The sequence below is a fragment of the Crinia signifera genome, chromosome 12 (assembly GCF_055691185.1).
Source record: "Crinia signifera chromosome 12, ASM5569118v1, whole genome shotgun sequence".
NCBI classification, from domain to species: Eukaryota; Metazoa; Chordata; class Amphibia; order Anura; family Myobatrachidae; genus Crinia; species Crinia signifera.
The window spans coordinates 17,495,701-17,517,322 of NC_139228.1; the positions used below are offsets into that span (position 1 = coordinate 17,495,701).

Genomic DNA, 21,622 nt, shown 5'->3' on the forward strand with positions numbered 1-21,622 from the left:
TTCATTCTTCAGGTCATTAAGGAAAAGAAAAATGAAGAACTCTCGTTATAAATAATTCAGTAAAAAAATCATATCACCCAGTTCAACATATGAACAAGTGGCACAATCTATATAAGCCAATTTTTTTTTTTACGTAACGACTCCAGTGAAAACTTTTCCTTTAAACGGTTTTAAAAGGAAGTTGCAAGCATCAAAGAAAAAAATGAATTTGTGATTGAATCAACATTGCTATCGTTTTGCCTGAGTAGAGGTTATACGTTAGCAGCGCTGCTTCTTAATAGAATCTGATAAAGTGGTAAAAAACAAACAAACCAACACTTGGGGCTGCATATTTCAAGGTAGTCAAATCTGTGTTATTGGCATGGTAGATTTATTTAGGGAAGCCAATTAGATTATTTACAGAAGCTTAATTTCTGCTCTGCTGTGTGGAATTGCTCCTTTAACGACTTGCTACAGACTGATTCAGTAATTCTGCCTCCTTTTGACGACATTCAGCCTCATTTAAGCTGCCTTGCTACTGGAATTATGGAATTTGGCAGGGCCTACAGGAAGGCAAGTGAATGTTTATATTGCCTTAGAAAGGGAAATCAGTTAGCTGCTAGCTGGCAACCTTTGACTACAAATTCTAAGGTTGCTTTGTACCTGCAAGAGCATCTGTGACCCTATTTTAAAGCTCAGGAGAGTGACGGGGCCCTGTAAGCAGTGGAATAGGCATGTCAATCTGCAAACAGGAATCAGACACATACTTATGAATAATTTTTTTTAACCCTGTCATTGTCATACAATTCTCATACATGCTTGCTAATGCCAGGTAGAGAAACAAACACACATATTTGTATACATATTTTTGAACCTCAAGTGGTAACTTTATGTCAGTGCTTCCTAACTCCGGTTCTCAAGGCATGCTAACTATCCAGGTCTTAAGGAGATGATTAAATCAAAATAACTGGTACTACCGTATATATGGAACTGTTCGTGCCCCATAAGCACTGAGAGTGAGAGACAACATTCTATATAGTTTACGATCGGTGGAGATTATCATCCAGGTGGTACAAGGACTATAAAGCACCTAATAATAGTTCTGTTGTTCATATACAATGTGTTATGTGTCTTATACTTAGTACATCGTAGAATAAAAAATAAGGTGCAAGTATAGGACAGACGGTCAAGGGGGTCAAGATTATGTGAGAACTTAAAGGCAAGAAGAAGAAGATTCATTGATGAGACAATAGCAGTTAATGGAACTACAGCTAGCTGTGATGTTCCCATATGCAGCAAGCTCTGGAAAATGTAATTTTACAGAGTTTGTACCCAATAGATATTGCCATCTATGCATAGCATTTTCTAAAAAGCCTAGGAGCTTCATTTCCCAGAAAGCACTTGGAGAGGGATCCTTCAGATCCTCGTCCGTCTGCTTCGTCTTGCACAAAAGCTTGTGCATGAGCACAAGTCTTCCCTGGGACAGCTGTATTTTGGATGAGTTGTCCCAGTGGTTAATTATTGCTGCATGGTGTTAAAATGTACCTGAGATTGCAACTGGAGTCGGTAGCATATACAGGAGAGGTAGAGGCAAGGAAGGTTGGATACTGGATAGTCTATAGTGCTGGGGTAGCCAACTCCAGTCCTCGAGAGCTACCAACATTTAATGTTTTCCAGATCTCCTCACAGAATCACAAGTGAAGTAATTAGCTCCACCTGTGGATCTCTTAAAATGTGTAAGTGAGTAATGAGTGCACCTGTGCAGCAGCTAGGTTGTCTTGAAAATGTGAACTGATGGTAGCTCTCGAGGACCGGAGTTGGCTATCACTGCTATAGTGAAACAGTGGCATTGAGAGAGCCTTTGAAAGATGAAAGGTTGGGAAAGAGTTTTGTCAAGATGGTTAAGGAGATTAATAAGTGGAAAGCAGCACAGTAGCAGAAGGGAGGGGAACATGGTGATCATAGAGGAAGTGAGGAGCAGATCAGTGAGGGTATGTCCTGATGAGATCAAGGATGTGTGATGGGTGGCATTGATGAATTACTTAAAATAGGATTTGAAGGTAATGGGGTGAAAGTGAAGACTGAGGAGTAGACCAGTGAGATATGCAAGATAGCAGGAGGTTGCAAAAGTCAGTGTGGGAAATAAAGAGAAAATGGATATAGGATTTGGAAGTCCACAGTGAAAAGCAGCCTAGTATGGGCAAGGTTTGGAAGGAATAGATGGACATGTTGAGATTTAGGTGGAATTGAGATATCCAAGTAGGAAATAGATTTAGGTGTCACCTACAGAGATGTGGTAGTGGAGGCTAAAAGAGGCTTAGTAGTCCGCATTCAGGAGTATAATGGGGACACAGTAGTGATGAAACGTTCCATACATTTGCCAAATCTGAGTATGCAGACCCCCCTATTATCTCAGATGCACAAAACTAGCACAAAATGAGCTTTGTTGTAGGACTAGCCACAGGCACCAGTAACATTCACATCACTGTACTTTTCATACCTGAGCACGGGCTGCATCCCGTTCTTGTATAACTGCACCCATTTCCTCAGTCGTGATTTGTTCTCGTCTTTCCCGACTCCTCCTGATACGTTCTAGAATAAGTTCTCCATTCTGCTGAATGTCAGTGCCGCCTTCTGCCTCCCCCAGTCTGCCCAGCAGTTCCTGCAGAGTCTGAAGGGAATATTCCTCAGTTGTGGCACACATATAAAATAATATACCGTATGTATTTTACATGTCATTGGCAGGAATTACAACCAATTTCCCGATTTTTTTTTTAAACTAACCTGTAAACCTAGGGCAGATGTATTAAGCCTGGCGAAGTGATAAAGTGGATGGTGATAAAGCACCAGCCAACCAGCTGTGTTGAAAAATGACAGGAGTTGATTTGCTGGTGCGTTATCACCTTCCACTTTATCACTTCACCAGGCTTAATAAATCTACCCCTCTGTACTCAATATCTCTCTCAGGGGCCGATTTATTAAGCTGAGGTGAAGTGATAAAGTTTCTGGTTTTTATCACCGGCCAATCAGCTCCTAACTGTGAAGTTACAGGCTTGTATGACAGGTAGGAGCTGATTGGCCGGTGATAAAAACCAGAAACTTTATCACTTCACCGAGCTTAATAAATCTACACCTCAGACACACACACACACACACACACGTGGTGGTAACGAAAATATAAGTGGATGGCATTCCATGGTATTACAATGAAAGCTGTGGGAGAGGTGGTGGCATGCCAAAAAAGCTCAATGTATAATGTATTATATATAAAGTACAGTATGGTCTATAATCAACAGCATATTCTAGACAAAAAAAAAAAACCCGCAAAAAACACAAGAGATACCAGACGATGACCAATTAGGCATTACTTTCCGCTCAGACATGACATGATCCATCTTTGAAGTATCACCCGAATTTGTACATTCAAACCTTTGACGAATACAAGTCTTAAACTAATCTACGGATCCCAAATACAATATTTATTCCAAGCTACGTTTGCAATGGAAATAGTGCTGTCCAGTGTTGGTTTTGCATATAAAAGTGAAATAACTGATGTTACCTGGGACATTTTACACATGTGAGAACAAAAAGAGAAGTCTATCTACATCAACATGATTTATATAGTAAATAGGCGAAGAGATGAGTTGAGTGAGTGATAACGGCTTACTGTCGCTGGTGTGTGTCCGTGGAGCGTTACCATAAGTGGTATTACTGCCTCAGGGCATTCAAACAGGGCCTGGTTCTAGAGACACACACACAAAAGCATAGACTCTCTTTGGGAGGCTGCTTACCATGTCACCATCTTCAGGGTTAATATCTTCCAGCCTAGACAAGACAGAAAAGGAGGATGAGAAGTCGTAAGGATGAAAACACAAGAGAAGCGTTAAGTGGCCAACGACTTGCTCCTCCATTCAGAAGCAAAATGAATTCTTTTTCTAAATCTTTGGGAGTTGAAGTAATTTTGCAGCGAGTGTCTTCAGGGGACGCCCTGCACTCCCAACGAATTACGGAGCCAGCTGTTCTGCTGTATCTTTCAATAATGCCGAGCTCATCTCTCCTCGGCTGCAGCTTGTTAACTTATTAATGTTTACCGCAATATACGGCTACAGGGATCAGTTCTTCATATGTGCTGAGGCGGTTGGGTAAAGCGGGATCTTCACGTGTTTTTATTGATCGTTTCACTTTTAATTAGGGTTTTTGCTTCCTTCCTTTTTTATTCCTAGCAGGAAAAAGTGGGGGTAAGTGATCTATATGAAGCGCTGAGCTGATCCCCAGAAATATTACAGCACTTTTCAAAGGCAATGGGTTGATAAAACCAAACTTTTACTAGGTCACAATTTATTTTTTGGGAGCATTAGAACTATTTTTCATGATCGTATAGCACTAGGAGGCATTGTTCTGTAGTAGGGTGCAGATCTTTATTTTTAAGGTGCGTAAATGATAGTTTACAATATCTTGTTCATATCGTCTAGTCTAGTGTGTACGCACTATGGGGCCGATACAGCCTCGTTAGTTAGGGTCTGAATTCGGCTCCGTCCCCGATGTTCAGTTTGCGCATGCGCGCGGGAGCGAACAGCTTTGGCCAGTTTCTCACTAGCCGGGCTGTTTGCGCAAGGAAGGAATTGAAGGGGGCGGCTGCAGGAGAACGCCAATCGTTTTATGGGCTTCCCAATAAAAACACTGTGCGTTCTTCTGCAGATGCAGGCACGGCGTTGCCTCCTCGGCTGATGTTGTTTAACCTCAGCACCCACCCCAAATCATTTGATCTGCGGGCATAATAAAAGTCAGTCTAGAATACCTTTTATTAGCGAACGGCAGAAAAATCAATTGATGACGAGCGACGACTGAATGATTTTTCAGCCGTGCAGCAGCATGCTCCCGAGGGGATTCACATGGCGAGGGGGGGGGGGGGCATTCGGCCTCCCTTGCGTGCAATAACACGCCGCCTATAATCAGGCCCTATATTATTAACAATGCACGCTATTCTGTAGCAATGGACAGATCTTCTGATACATACAGTAGGAAATGGTTCTGGGACATGTCTGCGGTGGTGATCAGAATCGCATTCTATTACAATGTGACGCTTAATGGATTCCCCATTTAGCTCTAACTGCACCTCAAGGTTAAATTAACACCTGTCATTATCCTGTTTCCATGTTTTTACTTGTATATAATCATTACAAAAATGTTCTCTCTGTGTACAACATGAAAACATGTTCAACTTCCAATTATGATCTCTTATGGACATACATGGTTTATGCATTAAAGTGCTGCTATTAATTGTTACTGTATTGCCATTGGTCACTGACATCACATGACGTCAGCAGCTGGCACTGGAGTGGGGTTCTTGGTCGGCTTTGCTTCCAAAATGACAGTGCAATAAAGCATAGCTGTCTTGGCTGTTTTATGAGTGGCCCCATTTTGGATGACCGTTTTATTTAATGTGAGGGCACAGAGCAAGAAAAACTGTTATTTGGTCGTCTGAGCCTTGGGATATTCTCCTATGGTCGGATTGCTATAGTCTTCTTTGTTTGGTCACAATGAGTAGATCTTCATACATTTCTTCATGGCGGATGACAAAGACGTGTCTGAGATTATGGCAGAGATGTGTGATGTACGAGGCTTCCGCCACGGCTGATTGGTTCTCCTCCCTATACTTGCCGTAATATTTCCTGAGCTTCATTTCCGTTTAACGCAAAATTCAATCACACATCTCTGACGTCATCTCAGACACGTCTTCTTCATCTGCCATGATGAACCGTACGAAGATCTGCCACTTCCTGTGACCAAACAAAGACCACAGTATGTCGTTCCAACCGTAGGTTCAGATACATTGATGTATGAGCTTCATAATACATATATTTATATAGTATATGTATGTGTGTGTGAGCCATGCATATGACTTGTTGATTATTTATAAATAGCTTTGATATCATCCCTCCATTATTATCATTAAGAATGCTGAAGATTCTGAATTATAAGCTATGATACCGCCTAGATAGTAAGTGTACAAAAGCGGTCGTTGTATTTGTTTGTGTGTGAGCTTCTTGGCCTTGCACTGTCAATCTTTCAAGGCCAGTATGTGAGTGTTTATCTGACAGTGTCAGTGCTGGTACAGTTGTGTATATTGGGAGTCAGTCTGGGACATGCTTCTATGTTGGTGTCAATGTTTCCACATGCTTTCAGACCTACATGTATGCACAAAGCTTGGATCATGATACATCTCTTTAAAATACTTTCCCTTTGAAAGCGTAAAATGTCTAAACAGGAAAACCAGCGTTTAAACGCAAAAAGAATGCACATTAACAAATGGTAATTACACTGTTATGAATGCATTCTGAGCAGACGTTTCTACATCAGACATAGCCTAAAGCTGGCAAGTCGCGTTAGGTCTTGTAACTACACAACAGCAGTAAATTGCCCACCAGGGTTATAAAAACATTCGATGAGGATTAATTTGCAAGGATTTGGGGGCCGCACGGACTGGTTAGCATTACTACCTCACAGCACTGAGGTCATGGGTTCGATTCCCACCATGACCCTAACTGTGCAGAGTTTGTATATTCCCCCCGTACTTGCATGGGTTTCCTCCGGGTACTCCGGTTTCCTCCCACAATCCCAAAATATACAGGTAGGCTAATGGGCTCCCAACAAAATTAAGCCAAGAATGTCTGTATGTGCGTGTAAATGTGGTAGGGAATATAGATTGTAAGCTCCACTGGTACATGGACTGCTGTCACTGTTCTAATATTCTCTGCAGAATATGTGTGTGCTATATAAATACCTGCCAATAAATAAATAAGGATTATCAGGGCACCATTCTGGGATTTGTAGTGCCTTAGCAGATCACATTCTACATGTATGCCCTTCTAAATGGTCTAGTTATTACAGAAAATAATTTGTTACTATTGTGTTTAGCACAGACAGAAGTGGACCCTACATCATGTGCATAATAAGGTCTGTCCCGTCTCCTACAAGCATAGTGTTCATTCTAGCACCTGCCATCTTTGAAAACCCATGCAGTTCCTCTTCCCTGCCTGGGGTGTCGCGGTCTGCTGTGGTGTTTCTAGCACAGGTCTGGTTTGCATATCAGCGCTGATATACAGACCACACTGTGCTAGAAGCACTACAGCAGACAGCGACACCCCAGGTAGGGAAGAGGAACTGCATGCTTTTTCAAAGATGGCGGGTGCTAGAATGAACACTAAAGCATGTGCAGTAAGAGACAGTGCCCCTCCAATGGCTTCCACTGCAGCGAGCTGTGGGACAGACCTAGACGGAGGACCACATTGCACCGGCAAAGGGTAAGTGTACACACAGGGGAAGGGTTGGAGCAGAGAAGGGGACAGGATGTGGTGGAGCAGTAGAAGAATAAAGAATGGTGCCTACAAAGTCAGAAAGAATTAACAAAGTTTTGGTAAGAGAAGGGTTGGTTAGAAAAGTTCCCTTTATTTCTGAAGTGAACAGGCAACTAGACACTTATTTGACGGTTCTGAGGACACAGTTGTGGATTTATATGGGATTGGGAGGGTTCACTGTGATGATGGTTCTTACTCTGTGAGGAAGAGCTGGAGTTGCTGGACACGGATCAAGGCTTCATCCCGCTCTTGGTTTGCCAATCTAAGTCGAGCCATAACCGCCTCATCTCGCTCGCGCTGAGCCCGGTACACCTCTTCCACTAGTGCTGAAAAAGATAGAATGATATAACGGAGCTTCATGTTACACGGATCAAAGTAAACCTGTCCAAAATATGTACTTCTATAACAGTCAGACCATAATTGGGTCACTCACAGTTTCACATCACTACTGCAGTTCCCATCTCGCTGGCCTCCACCCTACAGCAGCAACTAGTCAATTTTCTTGCCAAAATATCTTTCAGCTGGTGTCCCTGCTATGTCAGTCCCTACATTATTTGCCTTTTACAAAATGACACTTAAAACTTCTAAGAACATGCAAAGTCATTAACAATAGCTTTTCACTTGAGGCACTAATGCTAACCATTACACCATCCACGCTGCCCATACTCAGCAATGCAATGGAAACTGGCATATCTGACCTGGAGCTGACGTCACACACCCTCCCATAAAATGCTCAGGCATGGCTGTGTTTTCTTGGACACTCCCATCGGTTTCGTAGGCACACCTGCATTTTTCTTAGCACTCCCACTAAACGGCTGGTTACTACACCCGGATATCTACGTCCTGTCAATCAACTTGCGAATGGCCAGTGATCAATAAAAGCAAGATTTCAATGCAGCATGTACACGTGTATGGATAATCGGCAATCAGGTCTGAATTACCCCATGTGTGTGGTATTTGTACTGCTGTTGTCCATGATAAATAGTTCATTATCATCATTAGATCATCATCATTATATTTCAGTTCTAAAGGCACCACAAGGGTTCTGTAGCTCCAAACAGGTCTTACTGCAGTGTTAACTTCTGACACAATCTTCTCTTTGGGGTGTATTCAATTCCGGGTGAATTCGATTCACCCTATTCAATGCTAGTGCTGATTATTCGCCTGGGCAAAAAAAGCCAACATTGGCGAAAAACCGCGTGGATTGGTAAAATTGCCATGAATTCATGTGGTTTAGGCGAATTCTCGCCATTTTTTCCCATTTTTTTTAGGCAATTTTTCGCCCATGCCGATTGTCTCCTCCCCCCCCCCCCCCCCCCCCCAAAAGTGAAATGGCAAAAATACACGTGATAGAATAGTGAAAGGCGAATCTTTGCCGTTTTTTCACCTAGTGGAATTAAAAATGGATTAAAAATATTGGAAGCTATATAGCCTGACTGAAGTCACATGACTGCAAGATCTATTACACAGGGCACTCCAATCCATATCCAGAATATTTGTTATCTATAGAACTGTAGTCAGATATAGTTTGATAAGCGAAGTACAACAGTTTTATTACACAGTGCACACAAACCAATACAACTAAACACAATCAGACTAATTAGAGCAATGCAAATATAACTGCATCATCCCAGATTTATTTCTCTTTCTTTGACTTGCAATATATTTCAATATTTGCACAGTGAAGGTTCAGAGCAGTTACATTACATTCACAAATATTATCACCCGCTGTGTGAGCCAGCGAGGAAAATCCTCCCTCCGCCGATGTGGAAGGGGAGATGTTTACCATTATATTTGGATAATTCCATTTTTAAACAAGCTTATCAAATATCCGGTAATTCTTAGTCAAATGAGACACTCTGCCGAACATTTCTTTATTTTAGGTTTTTTTTCTTTAGCAAATACTACAACTTTGTTGAGGGACCTAATTGTTATATAATGTAAGTAGTAAGTAAATGCAGTAAGTGGAGTAGGGAGGTGGAAGGATGGGGATGTGTAAGCCAGGTGTATGTGTACTCACACTACTGCTATCCATGTATGAGAAACTTATCAGTGGCTGTTTATTTTTCCCTCACTTGTAGTTTAACGTATTGTACTGGGCTCTACAATGAACTAAAAAATATAGCTATACAAAGCTTACCAATGCCACCTCTTCTAACAATGGTGGGCACCTGTGAGCCACTACCTCATACCTTTAACCGCTAGTCCACCAAATGTTTGTACTGGCACTAGGCAATGGGTGCAGCAAATTCAGATACTAGGCCTGTGCCGCAATTGAATTTGGGCATTAAACCAATGACCTTATGGGGTAATTCAATTGCCGGTGGACGGTGTGAATGGCTGTTGCGTTTAAATGCATCTTTCACACATCTCACACCTTTTTCGAGGTCGGCCAAATGCCCCTATGGTAATTTTTGTGCGAGATCGGGCTGCAGTATATTGCAGCTAGGGCTGTACTTAATCAGCTGGGCAACTGAATTCCCCCCTTAGACTCCCCTCTTGGGTCCTCGTTGGAGGAGATCACCGGCTCCCCACCAATGCTCATTTTCTGGATAAACTAAAACGGGTAGAAGGCTCAATCGAATAAGAAAGAAAGACAAAAAAAAGCATTTGAAGGCACCAGGTCCTAAAGATAGTTTAACAGCTGAAGAGTTCTACGGCTATTGGGGTTCCGAATTCATGTCAACTAAGCTTTAATTCTCCTGAATAATGAATAGAAATTGAACATCTGTCCAAACAAATGCAGAGTGTATGGCTGTAGCTTGCATTTACTACCTTGACTATCTTCTCAATTGCTTGCACGGTCTCAATGCCAATGTGTGTTGTGGTTAGTGTTATTAGAAGTGCATTACACCCATAGTTATAAACAAGTTGTTGTGAATACAATAGACCTTTTGCGCTTGGAGACCCTTTAGTGTTGGTTAGGTACCTGTTGGTATGGCACTCTATAAGAACTATTATGGTGTTCTGTACTCTTCATACACTGGACGGCCAGTCAAGTAGACATGTTGCATTTGCATGAAGGTTACAGTTACCAATCATCTTGTGTGTGAGCACCAATAGGTAAAAACTGAACTTTGAGGCCAAAAGTCCTTGAGAGGTCTTTCCCTCTACCCAGTAAGGGGCATTCTAGCTAAAGGTAGGCAGAACATGTGCTGTGGTAGTCTAAAGGCCCTTTTTACTTGATGCAAGTATCTGACAAGAAGAAGCTAGAAGTATCTTACATTGCACCAGTGGTTCCCAAACTGTGTGTTGTGGCTCCCTGCGGTGCCTTGGGACACTTGCAGGGGAGCCCTGGATTGGTGGTCCTGGACAAATCCTTGTTTATATTTAATGTAATAGGCAAAAAACAATGCTGGTGGCTCAACCCAAACTGTAGAAACGTCTCAAGGCGCTATCAGTCCTTGCAGCCTCAATTCCAAAAGGAGGACCACTTGGTAATCCTCACTTGCAAATACTCCCGAATCAAAAAGGAATTGAAGGCGATTGACTTGTGTGTTCAATGATGGGGTTTTCTCAGAATGATGAAAAAAACATAAACAACAAATGTGTATGTGACACACAATGAAATCCAATATAATGGGGTGGAGTATTTCCCAAAATATTTTTTTTCGTACCAAAACTTTCACATTGGTGAACCCATAAAAGATACCTTTACACACTTTGACCACATCGCTGCATTGTGAGTTTTGGTACGAAAAAATGATTTTGGGAAATACTCCACCCCATTATATTGGATTTCATTGTGTGTCACTTATACACATTTGTTGTTTATGTTTTTTTCATCATTCTGAGAAAACCCGATCATTGAACACACAAGTCAAGCGCCTTCAATTCCTTTTTGGTTTGGCAATGCTGGTGGCTACCAATTATAAAATATAGGACAAACAGAAGCGACTCATATCTGCTCTTTGCTTTAACACCTACAACTGGATAAAACGCATAAAAAAATGGCTACGCTATTGTCAATCACTTTTAAAATTGCTTATGTTGTCATTATTCTACTTTTTGTTAAGCATTTAACAATATGAACACGTGTCCATATGTTTACCATGATCTTAATAAAATTTATGATTACAAAAAAAAGCAAATCTTATCCCTCACCACATGACTGAACCGAAGTATGACATATAAACACAATTTACTTAATTATATATTTTACTTCTCAATTCCTCAGTAAGAAACTTTTTGCCTAGGATTGCCACAAAAGGGGATTTCACCTGCCGAGAAAAAAGGGGATTTCACTGCGTTCAGTTTAGCTGCTTAATAAAGGGGGGGGGGGGGTTTGGTACAATATTCTAGAATTAATTAAGCGCTTGTATATAGTAATTGTGCATGCCGAAAAATAAGGTGAGAATAAATGATGAACAAAAATAAATAAAAAATGGAAATAAGATTAAAATAAATGATAAAATATAAGCAGCAAGATATATCACTTTGAATGTTTACAGCTCCTTTTGGAGCAAATGGAGTTTTTTCCAGTGGGGTATTTCGTGGAGCGCACTTTGATGGGAATGGCGGTGGAATAGCGGGGTTTGTTGTTAGTAAGTCGGAGGTTGCCGCTGGTAGCGGTACTGTTCGGGAGCGTATGGTTCGGTAGTGTTCGGGAGGGTATGTAGGCCAAACAAAGAGGAGCTCACGCGCTGGAGCTCCCAGTCTCAGTACCCCTCCCTCCCCCCCCCTCTATCTGGGGAACCCCGTTTAACTAAAGGTTTTGTGCATGGGAGTGGGGTAGTGCTTCAGCTTCACCTATCTGTCAATATGCCAATGATTAATAGTGCTAAGCATCGGGAGCCAAGGCACACTGACTGCACAAGTGTCCAGTGCATTACTGGGAGTTGACTAAGTCCCATGAGACTGTACAAGAGGTCAGAGGCTGAGAGGCGTGTGCTGAGCTCTGATTGGTGAAGCTCATCACATGCTTCTCAGGACCATGGAGGATAGCGGCCTCATCATGGGAGGGTTTTTAATCAAAGGCAGTGCTGAGCCTGTGAGGTCTCCTACAGAGTAAGGTACAGGGGGAAAAACACAGGCTTTTCATATATATATATATATATATATCTCCCCGCAGTTATCCATTGAACAAGTTTATACTGCCATTACTCTGTGTTTTGACAGTGTAATATTCTCCTGTGCAGTTTACAGCCAGTAATGACAAGTGGGAGGGGGACCCCATATCTAAAGTGACCCGCGACTTCCAGAGGCTCAATCCGGCCCTGCTCGAAGAGAGTTTGGGAACCACCGCATGTCTATGGATAGACAATCATTAATAACAATATGCCTAGGTTCCTTCCATCACACATAGACAGACTGTAACAGTAACCTGCGGCACTCACAGGACTTTTAAACAAGTAATACATTCTGGTAACCCCTCTCCTAATGTATATGATTTTCCTAATCGCTTGTTTAACCCTTTGAGTACCAACGTTGCTGTGAGAGATCCTCAAAACATCCGCTAAAAATACCAGCGTTGCTCACAGCGACGGTTCTTTTAGCATAAATAGATACAGATACGGCCAAGTCAGTAAATTGAAATTTAGTTAAACATTGCACCCAAAAAAAACCAGTTGCTGTGAGTAGTGCTGTAGAATTTTTGAAAGGAGATTTTGAGGATCTCCCTCGGCAACGTTGGCACTCAAAGAATAATACAAAAACTTTTGCTTGCCAATTCTCTCACCTATTTTGACAAATTACCTTGGCACTCAAAGGGTTAACGGTACAGTCTACTATATATAAATTTGAATGATATATTATACGCAAACATGCAATATTTACTAAATTTTTGACAGCATGCCGTCCTACTAATAATTTAATTATGTATGGGAGAAGTGATTTATGCAACCAAGTCTGGGTTTTCATTTTTTAATTACTAGAGGAACAGGTTTTTATCTTTCCTTTCAGACCAGAGAAAGATGGCTTTGTAGAGAAGGTTAATAAGAAATGTGTCTGCAAAAGTCAAACAGAATTAAACGCTCTAAACTGATTAATATTCCAAACAGCTTCTTCTGTGCCTCATAAACTTCCTTCCCCATCGTTTTGGGGTTAATCCCAGACAGAATTCCGAGCGAGAGGAAGAGAACTAGTGGATGTGAGCAAGAAGAAGGGGAATAATGGGAGACTAGAGAAAGTACAGAAGAGTGAATGAAAGAACAATGCAATATCAGAATGGGGGAATGATAGAATGCAAAAATATAGGAGTTTCGGCAGATGGAGCAACACTGGAATAAACAGAGAAACACAAAAAGTATCATAAAAGAAAACACAATTAGCTTTATGTATTTCATTATCTTTTTTAAATATGCAATTAAGGCGGAATATCGGATTTATGAGTATCTCAACATATGTTGCTAATGAGATCTGTGTGAACAGACATTTGACTTAAAAAAAAAAAAAGAAATCCTTTAATTTAAGTTTTTTTAATCTTATTTATTTATTCCATCATAAAACATCTAATTGGCAAACAGAAGTCAAATTATCTCTTCTGATATCAAGGATAGAATGACAAAGAAGCCATCGCTGTCTAGAAGGAAGGAGAAGCCTTGAGTCCTATGGGAGATGGAGCATTTTATAAATAGCCCAACAGACCCCGCAATGGCTTGGAGGCGCTTGGTAAGTTTGGGTGCCGGGGGTCTGCGGGGGCTATTGCTGCTCCGCTAACGGGACCGCTGCCGTCTCCGGGTCTGTTACTGCTCCACTGCTGGGACAGCAGACGTTCCTGTCTGCGGTGGCGGTCCCGACGCTCCTCCTGTTGCCATTATATATGCCCTTTACAAAATGGCTGCTCCCTCACAGCAGACAGTTATTGAGGATGGTACAGGAGAGGCCAGCCTCCTTTTGCATCCTTAATAACGGTCTGCTGTGAAGCATTGGCCATTTTTTGAATGTATCAGGAGGAGCGCCGGGACCACAGGCAGGTGGGCCACAGCGGAACAGCAACAGAGCTGGTGATGGCAGCGGTCCCATAAGCGGCACAAATTTTAGTTACACCACTGTTTACTGTGTTCTTTTTTCAATCTCGTAATGTTGTAAGAATAAAGAACGGTTTCAGGTAAGTTATCGCCTCCTCGGGACAGTCCAATAACACATTGCCTGTCGCACCATGCTTACCAAATACAGCAATGAAACTGGGCAAAAATGGTCAGTATTGTTGTGTGGTTTATTGGTATTTTACTGGATATAGATCGTAGGGTCATCAGTATGAAGGTCGACGTACACAACTAAAGGTTGACAGAACTTCGTCGACGCAAGAAATAGGTCGACAGGCCTATGTTTGACAGTCGGAAGGTCGACACAAGAATTATGTTGACAAAGGGAAGGTAGACATGATTTTTTCACTTTTTTTGTGTGTCTATGTCAACGTAAGTCAACATGGACACCGTATCAGTGTAGCACTACACTCACCATGCTTCAGGCACAATTCTATTCTCCCGCCACACCCTAGTGTATGGTAGGGTATAAAAAAAAAACCCTGAAAAACTGAAACTTTCTAACTGTCGACCTTCCCATCGTCGATTTAATGCGTGTGTGCCGGCCTTCTGACCCTGGGGACCTTAGGCCTGCCGACCTATTCCATGTGTTGACCTCAGCCCTGTCCACCTAATGTATATCTACTTTCCTACTGTCAACCGTATCCCATTTCACTAAAAAGAGACCTCTTGCTCCATTTCTTTGCACAATTTCTTAAAAGAACGACCGCTCCTGGCCTGACACCGCGCATCCTCTGCTTTTATGCAGATGGCCAAGTGATGAGACCACAGTGATAAAACTGCTGCGGATATAAAACAAACTCTAGCCGTACACTTTGTGGAAATCCACTCATGGTTAGATGAACAGAAGAAGTGTTTATAAACCATACAAAACAAAATCTACCCTAAGATATTACCTACTGTATCCTGGTGACCCGTCACCCACCCACCATTGGAGACTTTTACATCTAGGGGGGTATGCAATCGCCGTCGAGCATCTCCCGTGGGGGAGATGCTCGACGGGCCCTATTCAATGCTGTCTTCCCCGACAGCATTGAACAGGGTTTCCAGGCAGAACGAGCCCGACATCTCTAGCTGTCGGGCTCGTTCTGCCGAGAACAGCCGGTAAGTGACGAGCTGCCGGCTGCATCTCGTCACTTCCCGGCCGCAACTCGCAGCCACGCCCCCTTCTCGTCCCGCTGCAGGCGGGACATTGAATCCCGCCTGCATGTTCTCGGTCGAGCTGACCAAGAACTGGGGCTGGGTCACGGCGGGCGAGCAAGCTCGTCTGCCGTGACCCGAAGATTGAATACCCCCCTAGTAATATTTTGAGGAATTACTTGATTTTGACTTCCACATCCCAATCATGTGCAGTGCAAATCTAAGTATTTCTCATAGGTCCAGAAAGTTTCCTGCTCCATTGCCTCAGTCTATAATTCTCTCTGTCGCCATCATTCCACCATCTTCACAAATCAAGCAGCACTATTATTAACTGTATGTTTACCTAAACTGTGCCACCTTAATTCTACTGTCTGCCCATGTTCGCAGATCAGACTCCCCCCCCCCCCCCATCACTTAAGTTCCTGCATAACTCGCATCCTCTTTCCAGGTATGGATCATTGGATAGACAGCAACTACGTCGACAAGCATTAGGTCGACACCACAAGGTTGACATGCCTTCAAGTTTGACATGACTGAAGGTCGACAGGGTCATTAGGTCAACATGGGGAAGGTGACAGGCAAAAGTTCTACATGGGGTTTTTCACTCTTTTTTGTCCCTAATTTCACACAGTCAACAGTCAACATGGACACTGAAATGTAGAAACGCGCCCCCTCGCCACGCATCTTTACATCAGCTGCTCACACTCATTTCTGGAGCACGAGCAGTGTGAAAAAAAAACGCAAGATGCAGGTGTACAGTACGCTCCGCTCGGTCCCGCAGTCCCAAACAAGGTCTCAAGACAGACATCAAACAATCACTTACTGAATGAAAGCACGGAGTAGACAATTACTTGCTTTACAAGCATATGCAAATATTTAACGATCGTGAAAGAAAAAAAAAAAACACATCTCATCTGTCAGAAGCATTACCTATTTACCTAGAGCTAGAAATTCAGTAGAACATACGACGGTAATCAAATGTTACTTCCGCCTAGACTGTATGGTCAAGTAAAAATAAATATCCATGGACATCATCCATGGAATAGCGCCACCTTGTGGACAAATAATCATGCACGTTATCAAACAGGAAATAAATCTACATTATTTTGACTACGGTGAACAATACCAGGTGTCTTTCCATACGGGATCAGTTTCAGGCATACAGAAGACATATATGTTTGTGATAATAAACAGAACACACACCATTAATTAGCGTTGTATATTGGCTTGCTTATTTTAAATAGAGTTTAGTAATCGTATTCCTGCAGCTAGATGAAGATTCCTCTGGATGCATCTTAAGTTTGCTGTGTAACTCTACATGAAAAATCTCTCGTTGCACAATCCATTCATACATAACGGGGGTTATTCTGGTTCACTCGCAAAGGCACAACCACTCTCTAATGGACAAAACCATATAAACTGCAGGTGGGGCTGTGAACCAGAATAACCCCCAATGTACAGTACAAGACTGCAGGCAGTGATATTCCGCCCAGACAGCAGTAGCTCTTAGGAAAAGTAGATCAGAGAGCTGCGAACTTATGTATGATACATTCCTTATCAGTAGAACTTCTGGATGGATGAAAGCTTTCACATCTATATACTCCATTGTGTACTGATATATGCTAGGGATGGCCACCGACCATCGATGATTCAAAATCATCAATGGTTCATAGCCGATGTAGATGGTTTCCCTCCATCAATGTCCCGCATAAACTAATAGTCTCATTTATTCTTTTTCCCCAAGGGGCTGGGACACAGAACATAGCTCTGCCCCTGCTAAGCCCCACCCCCGTGTTTTAAATAGCCCACAGCCCAATCAGTAAAAAAAAAAAAAAAATGGATGACCATTTATTGGTAAAAATATGGATGGTCATCCATTGCATAGTTTAACACTATCGATCGCCAGTAGCACTATTGCCATTGATGACAATGATGGCCATCGATGAATTGAAATCATTGATGGTTTATGGCCGATGTAGAATACACAAAATATACTCAGAGTGGTATGTAGCTGCCATGAGAACAGCCTCTTCCATCACTGCACCATGTCTATATACTCTTTATCCTCAGCATTACGCTAGATTGTGGACAAATATGCTATATACTGGACCCTTAATCCATATATTAGGAGAATCTATAAGTGCAACGTTTAGCAAGAGGCTTCCAGTTTAACAAGGTTACCTGACCCCGGACCTCCCGCCCACTACCCCACATTCCCCTGCCTTCGCGGCAGTTCGGGGAGGAGGCGGATTAAAATTACATGAATCATGTCATTTCGTGCCATTTTAGCCCCAACCCCTTCTCCATTGAGTTGCGAAGCATGGCATTCAGTTGCAATGAGGGCGGGACTAAATGACGATCATCATGCTCTCTGCCCCCCCGAACTTCAGTTTAGTGCCTGCTCTTGGAGAGGAGCACACAAAAGTAGGTAAACCTGATCTTACCCTATGTTACCATGTATACTGTGTTACCAATTTTATTGGGAAAATGTAAAACAGGAGACTAACCTTCTATGACTATGAGGACAGCAGTAATACACTCACATTAGCACCAAATTAAGATGACTATCCAAAGCTCCACCATAATCACCACCATATAGCTCCGCAATACAACCAAAGCCCATAAAGGAAGATACCCATGGCCTATGATGTCCCCATGATAGGCTGCCCCAGTGAAGTAATAAATCACTTTAACAGGCATTTTTTATCAATATTATTTTTAACCCAAAAAGGTGTTTACGAATCCTTTTGACATTATTTTAGCATCGCCTAAATGTACTAATGTCCAATTGGAGGAGAATTAGAACATTTCTTCCCAAAGCCTTTACATTTGTATTTATCTAGTAAGCAGATGGCATTTCCCAGGCTTGGTCAAATGAAAAAAAAAAAAAAGAAATTACTGGAGGGAGTCCTAGGATAGTAATGCAATCTTGAGATATCATTATCCAGGCTTCCCTCCTGTTCCCCTGTACAGTTTTCTCTGCCTGCTGACAATGAAGACTGAGCTTGGATTTTTCCGCTGAGATCAGCAGTGGTGTCTTCTAGAGCTAGATCTCATGCTGATCACTGTGCAAAGAAACATATCACCCACTCTTCTGTTTCACCTGTACTATAAACTCACTCAGCATTTACAAACTATAGAAAGAGGAATCCATGCAACATTTTGCACTTGCCTAATTTTCTTTAAAACTGTAAAGTACTCTAGGTCAAAGGAGTATTTTTATTGGTGTGAAAGAACATAGACTATATAAACAAAAGTGACTGCATAGCCCCGAGCAGGTGAAATGGCGTGCTCCTGCAGCAGACACGTCTTCATGAAGGTATAAAATGGGTAGAGGGGCACAACTCAATCATGTGCTAACGAAACGGCTTGCCGGAAGGAGCGAACTTGGTCAACTCATCGTAGGCTGCACCATCAGAAGTATAAGTGTGAGAAGCATTGCAGATGTTAGGAAGGTCCCTGAATAAATGTGTCTCTTGTCATTAATGTGTGGAAGAAGAACGGTCATTGCAGGAAGGCACCTCACCCAGGAAGACCCCCGAAACTACAACCCAGTTATATGCAAACCAGGGAGGAACAAGAGAACAGAGTTGGTATCATGCATACTATTGCACAGAAGTTCCAAATTGCCACTAATGGGATGGCTTTGACCAGATCACTTCGTAGGTAGTTCCAGGGCCTAGAATATTATGGGCGAGCAGCTGCTCCTAAGCCTCCAATTACAAAGAAGAATGAGTGTAAAGAGTGTAAAGTGTGCCAAAACTAGACAGTGGAACAAAGGTGGGGAGTGTTAATTCATGATGAATCACTGTTTAGACCATGGGTTTTCAAACTGTGGCCCTCCAGATGTTGTGGAACTACAAATACCAGCATGCCTTGCCACAGTTTTAACACTCCCTTATAGCAAAACTGTGGCAAGGCATGCTGGGATTTGTAGTTTCACAACATCTGGAGGGCCACAGTTTGAAGACTCATGGTTTAGACTTTCAGATCAGATTAAAGTTTTTGTCGATTGCCATGAGAACCTCTAATGCCAGAGTGTACAGGACCTACAGTAAAGCATGGAGGTGGTGGCGTGGGTCCATTAGCTGTAACGCATGGTCACATTAACTCTGAGAAGTATAGAGATGTTCTTGATAACTCTGTGCTGCCTATATTGCGGCCGTTCCATGGAAACAACATACGTTTTTCGCAGGACAACCATGTCAACTGTCGTGGCAACGCTGGATTGATATACAGAAAATCCAGTAACCCAAAAGGACTGGTGAGTCAAGAGTCCGGATCGATTCTAAACCCGATTGAGAACTCTGCGTTCTGGGCAGACTCTACAGTGTCACAGTTGGTCGCTGTACTTAGGGCGGAATGTCATAACACGACGCCTTCTGTTGTCGAAGAACATGTGGGCAGTTTGCCAAAAAAAAAAAAAGGTGTCTGCAGTAATCACTACATGTGGTGGACCTACACAGTATCGACTTCAATAAAATCTTGTTGATCTATTTGTTTTCAGTGTCCAATCACTTTTGTCTACATAGTGTATAAGACACACGGTCACAACTAACAATGCAGTTTACATAGGATGTCTGGACTTGTCACTATATATATTATGGTTACCAGTGCCAGCACAGCACTGACTGCTGTACAGAGGGATATGTAGACATCTCCACATGGTGACGAATATAAAGTAAAATATACTTCTTTAGAAACTAGGCAAAACATTGTCACATATCTACTAATTGAAACCTACAGACTCAATTAACCGGTCAGTAAAATCTCACAAATTCTCAGAAATCTTTCATCGTACAACAGTATAAACTGAGTTTTACACAGGTCTATACTTGTCTCTCTGTCAGTCTGTGTGTACACTGATGGGCTGTACTGCATGTAAAATGATCTAATTTCTTTAACTGTACCTGCCTCTGACATAGTCTAGAACAGAGGACCTCTCTGTACACTTCTCATCAGCGCAAATACTCCAGGAAAATCAATCTGCGGATTAAAATCCATTTATCCTCAAGAAAGAACACACACTATTTATACCGTGTATATATATATATATATATATATATATATATATATATATATATATATATATATATATATATATATATATATATATTTATATATATATATATATATGAACTTTGTCAGAAATTTCTAGAATGTAATTATAAAGAAATGTAATATTTAATATATGCCATTGATTGATATATTCTACACCTGTAGATAAAAAAAAAAACCCTGATGAAGTTCCTCTTTTGAGACGAAACGTGTCGGGTATATGCTACGTCTATGAATGATAACAGCTATTTAAAAAGAATTATTCCAGCAATAAGGAACACTGTATTTTATTATATTTTATTCATAAATGATTTAATATATCCAGAGTTTTTGTTAAATCCTATAAAGTTTAAAATGATAAGAAATATACATTTAGGGGCGCTTGTAACACTTTTGTCTGTGTGACATATATATATATATATATTATATATATATATATATATATATATATATATATATATATATATATATATATATATATATATATATATATATATATATATATATATATATATATATATATATATATATATATATATATATATATATTGGCAGAGACACCATACCTCTGCACGAAGGTTATGTGGAAGATGCAGTCCAGATTTTAGATCAGGAGCAGCAGCAGAGAGACTGATATTATCTGGCTTTGGCTGATTAACAGCACCTGTGCTTTCCTAATATAAGTGTTTCCAGGGCAGAGGGTCAATGTCCCTGATGGTGAAATAGATATCGTAGGGACCACTAGAGCATACTGAGAAGTTTGTACTATGCAATAACATTTGCATGCTGTAACTATACTTGCCTGTGCTGTTTGCCTGCTATGAAATAATAACCAAGACTTCATCTTATCCAGTGTGTGTGATTCCTTGTCACATATATATATATATATATATACACACATATATATACACACACACACACACACACACACATATACACACAATAGAAGTTTGTGAATTGCCACAGAGTGACAATGTGACGTGTATGAATCCTGGTGCCTGATCCAAGCTGTTATCCTTCCCCCCCCCCCCCCCCCCCCCACCTCTCCTACTCTATTTGCTCAAGACCTTCCAACTAAACAAACAAGCTCTTTGTGATTGG

The 21,622-nt window shown here is 41.5% G+C and overlaps 1 protein-coding gene across 1 annotated transcript in view; it reads right to left on the reverse strand.

The window, feature by feature from the left end:
* Window positions 1-21,622, reverse strand: part of MIPOL1 (mirror-image polydactyly 1) — a 308,085-nt gene that overhangs the window by 161,621 nt on the left and 124,842 nt on the right. Inside the window, exons 5-7 of the mRNA XM_083166788.1 lie at window positions 7,534-7,663; window positions 3,771-3,804; window positions 2,480-2,650 (exon numbers count right to left, since the gene is read on the reverse strand). Of these exons, the coding sequence (XP_083022914.1) occupies window positions 2,480-2,650; window positions 3,771-3,804; window positions 7,534-7,663 (335 nt within the window). The remainder of the gene's footprint in view (window positions 1-2,479; window positions 2,651-3,770; window positions 3,805-7,533; window positions 7,664-21,622) is intronic.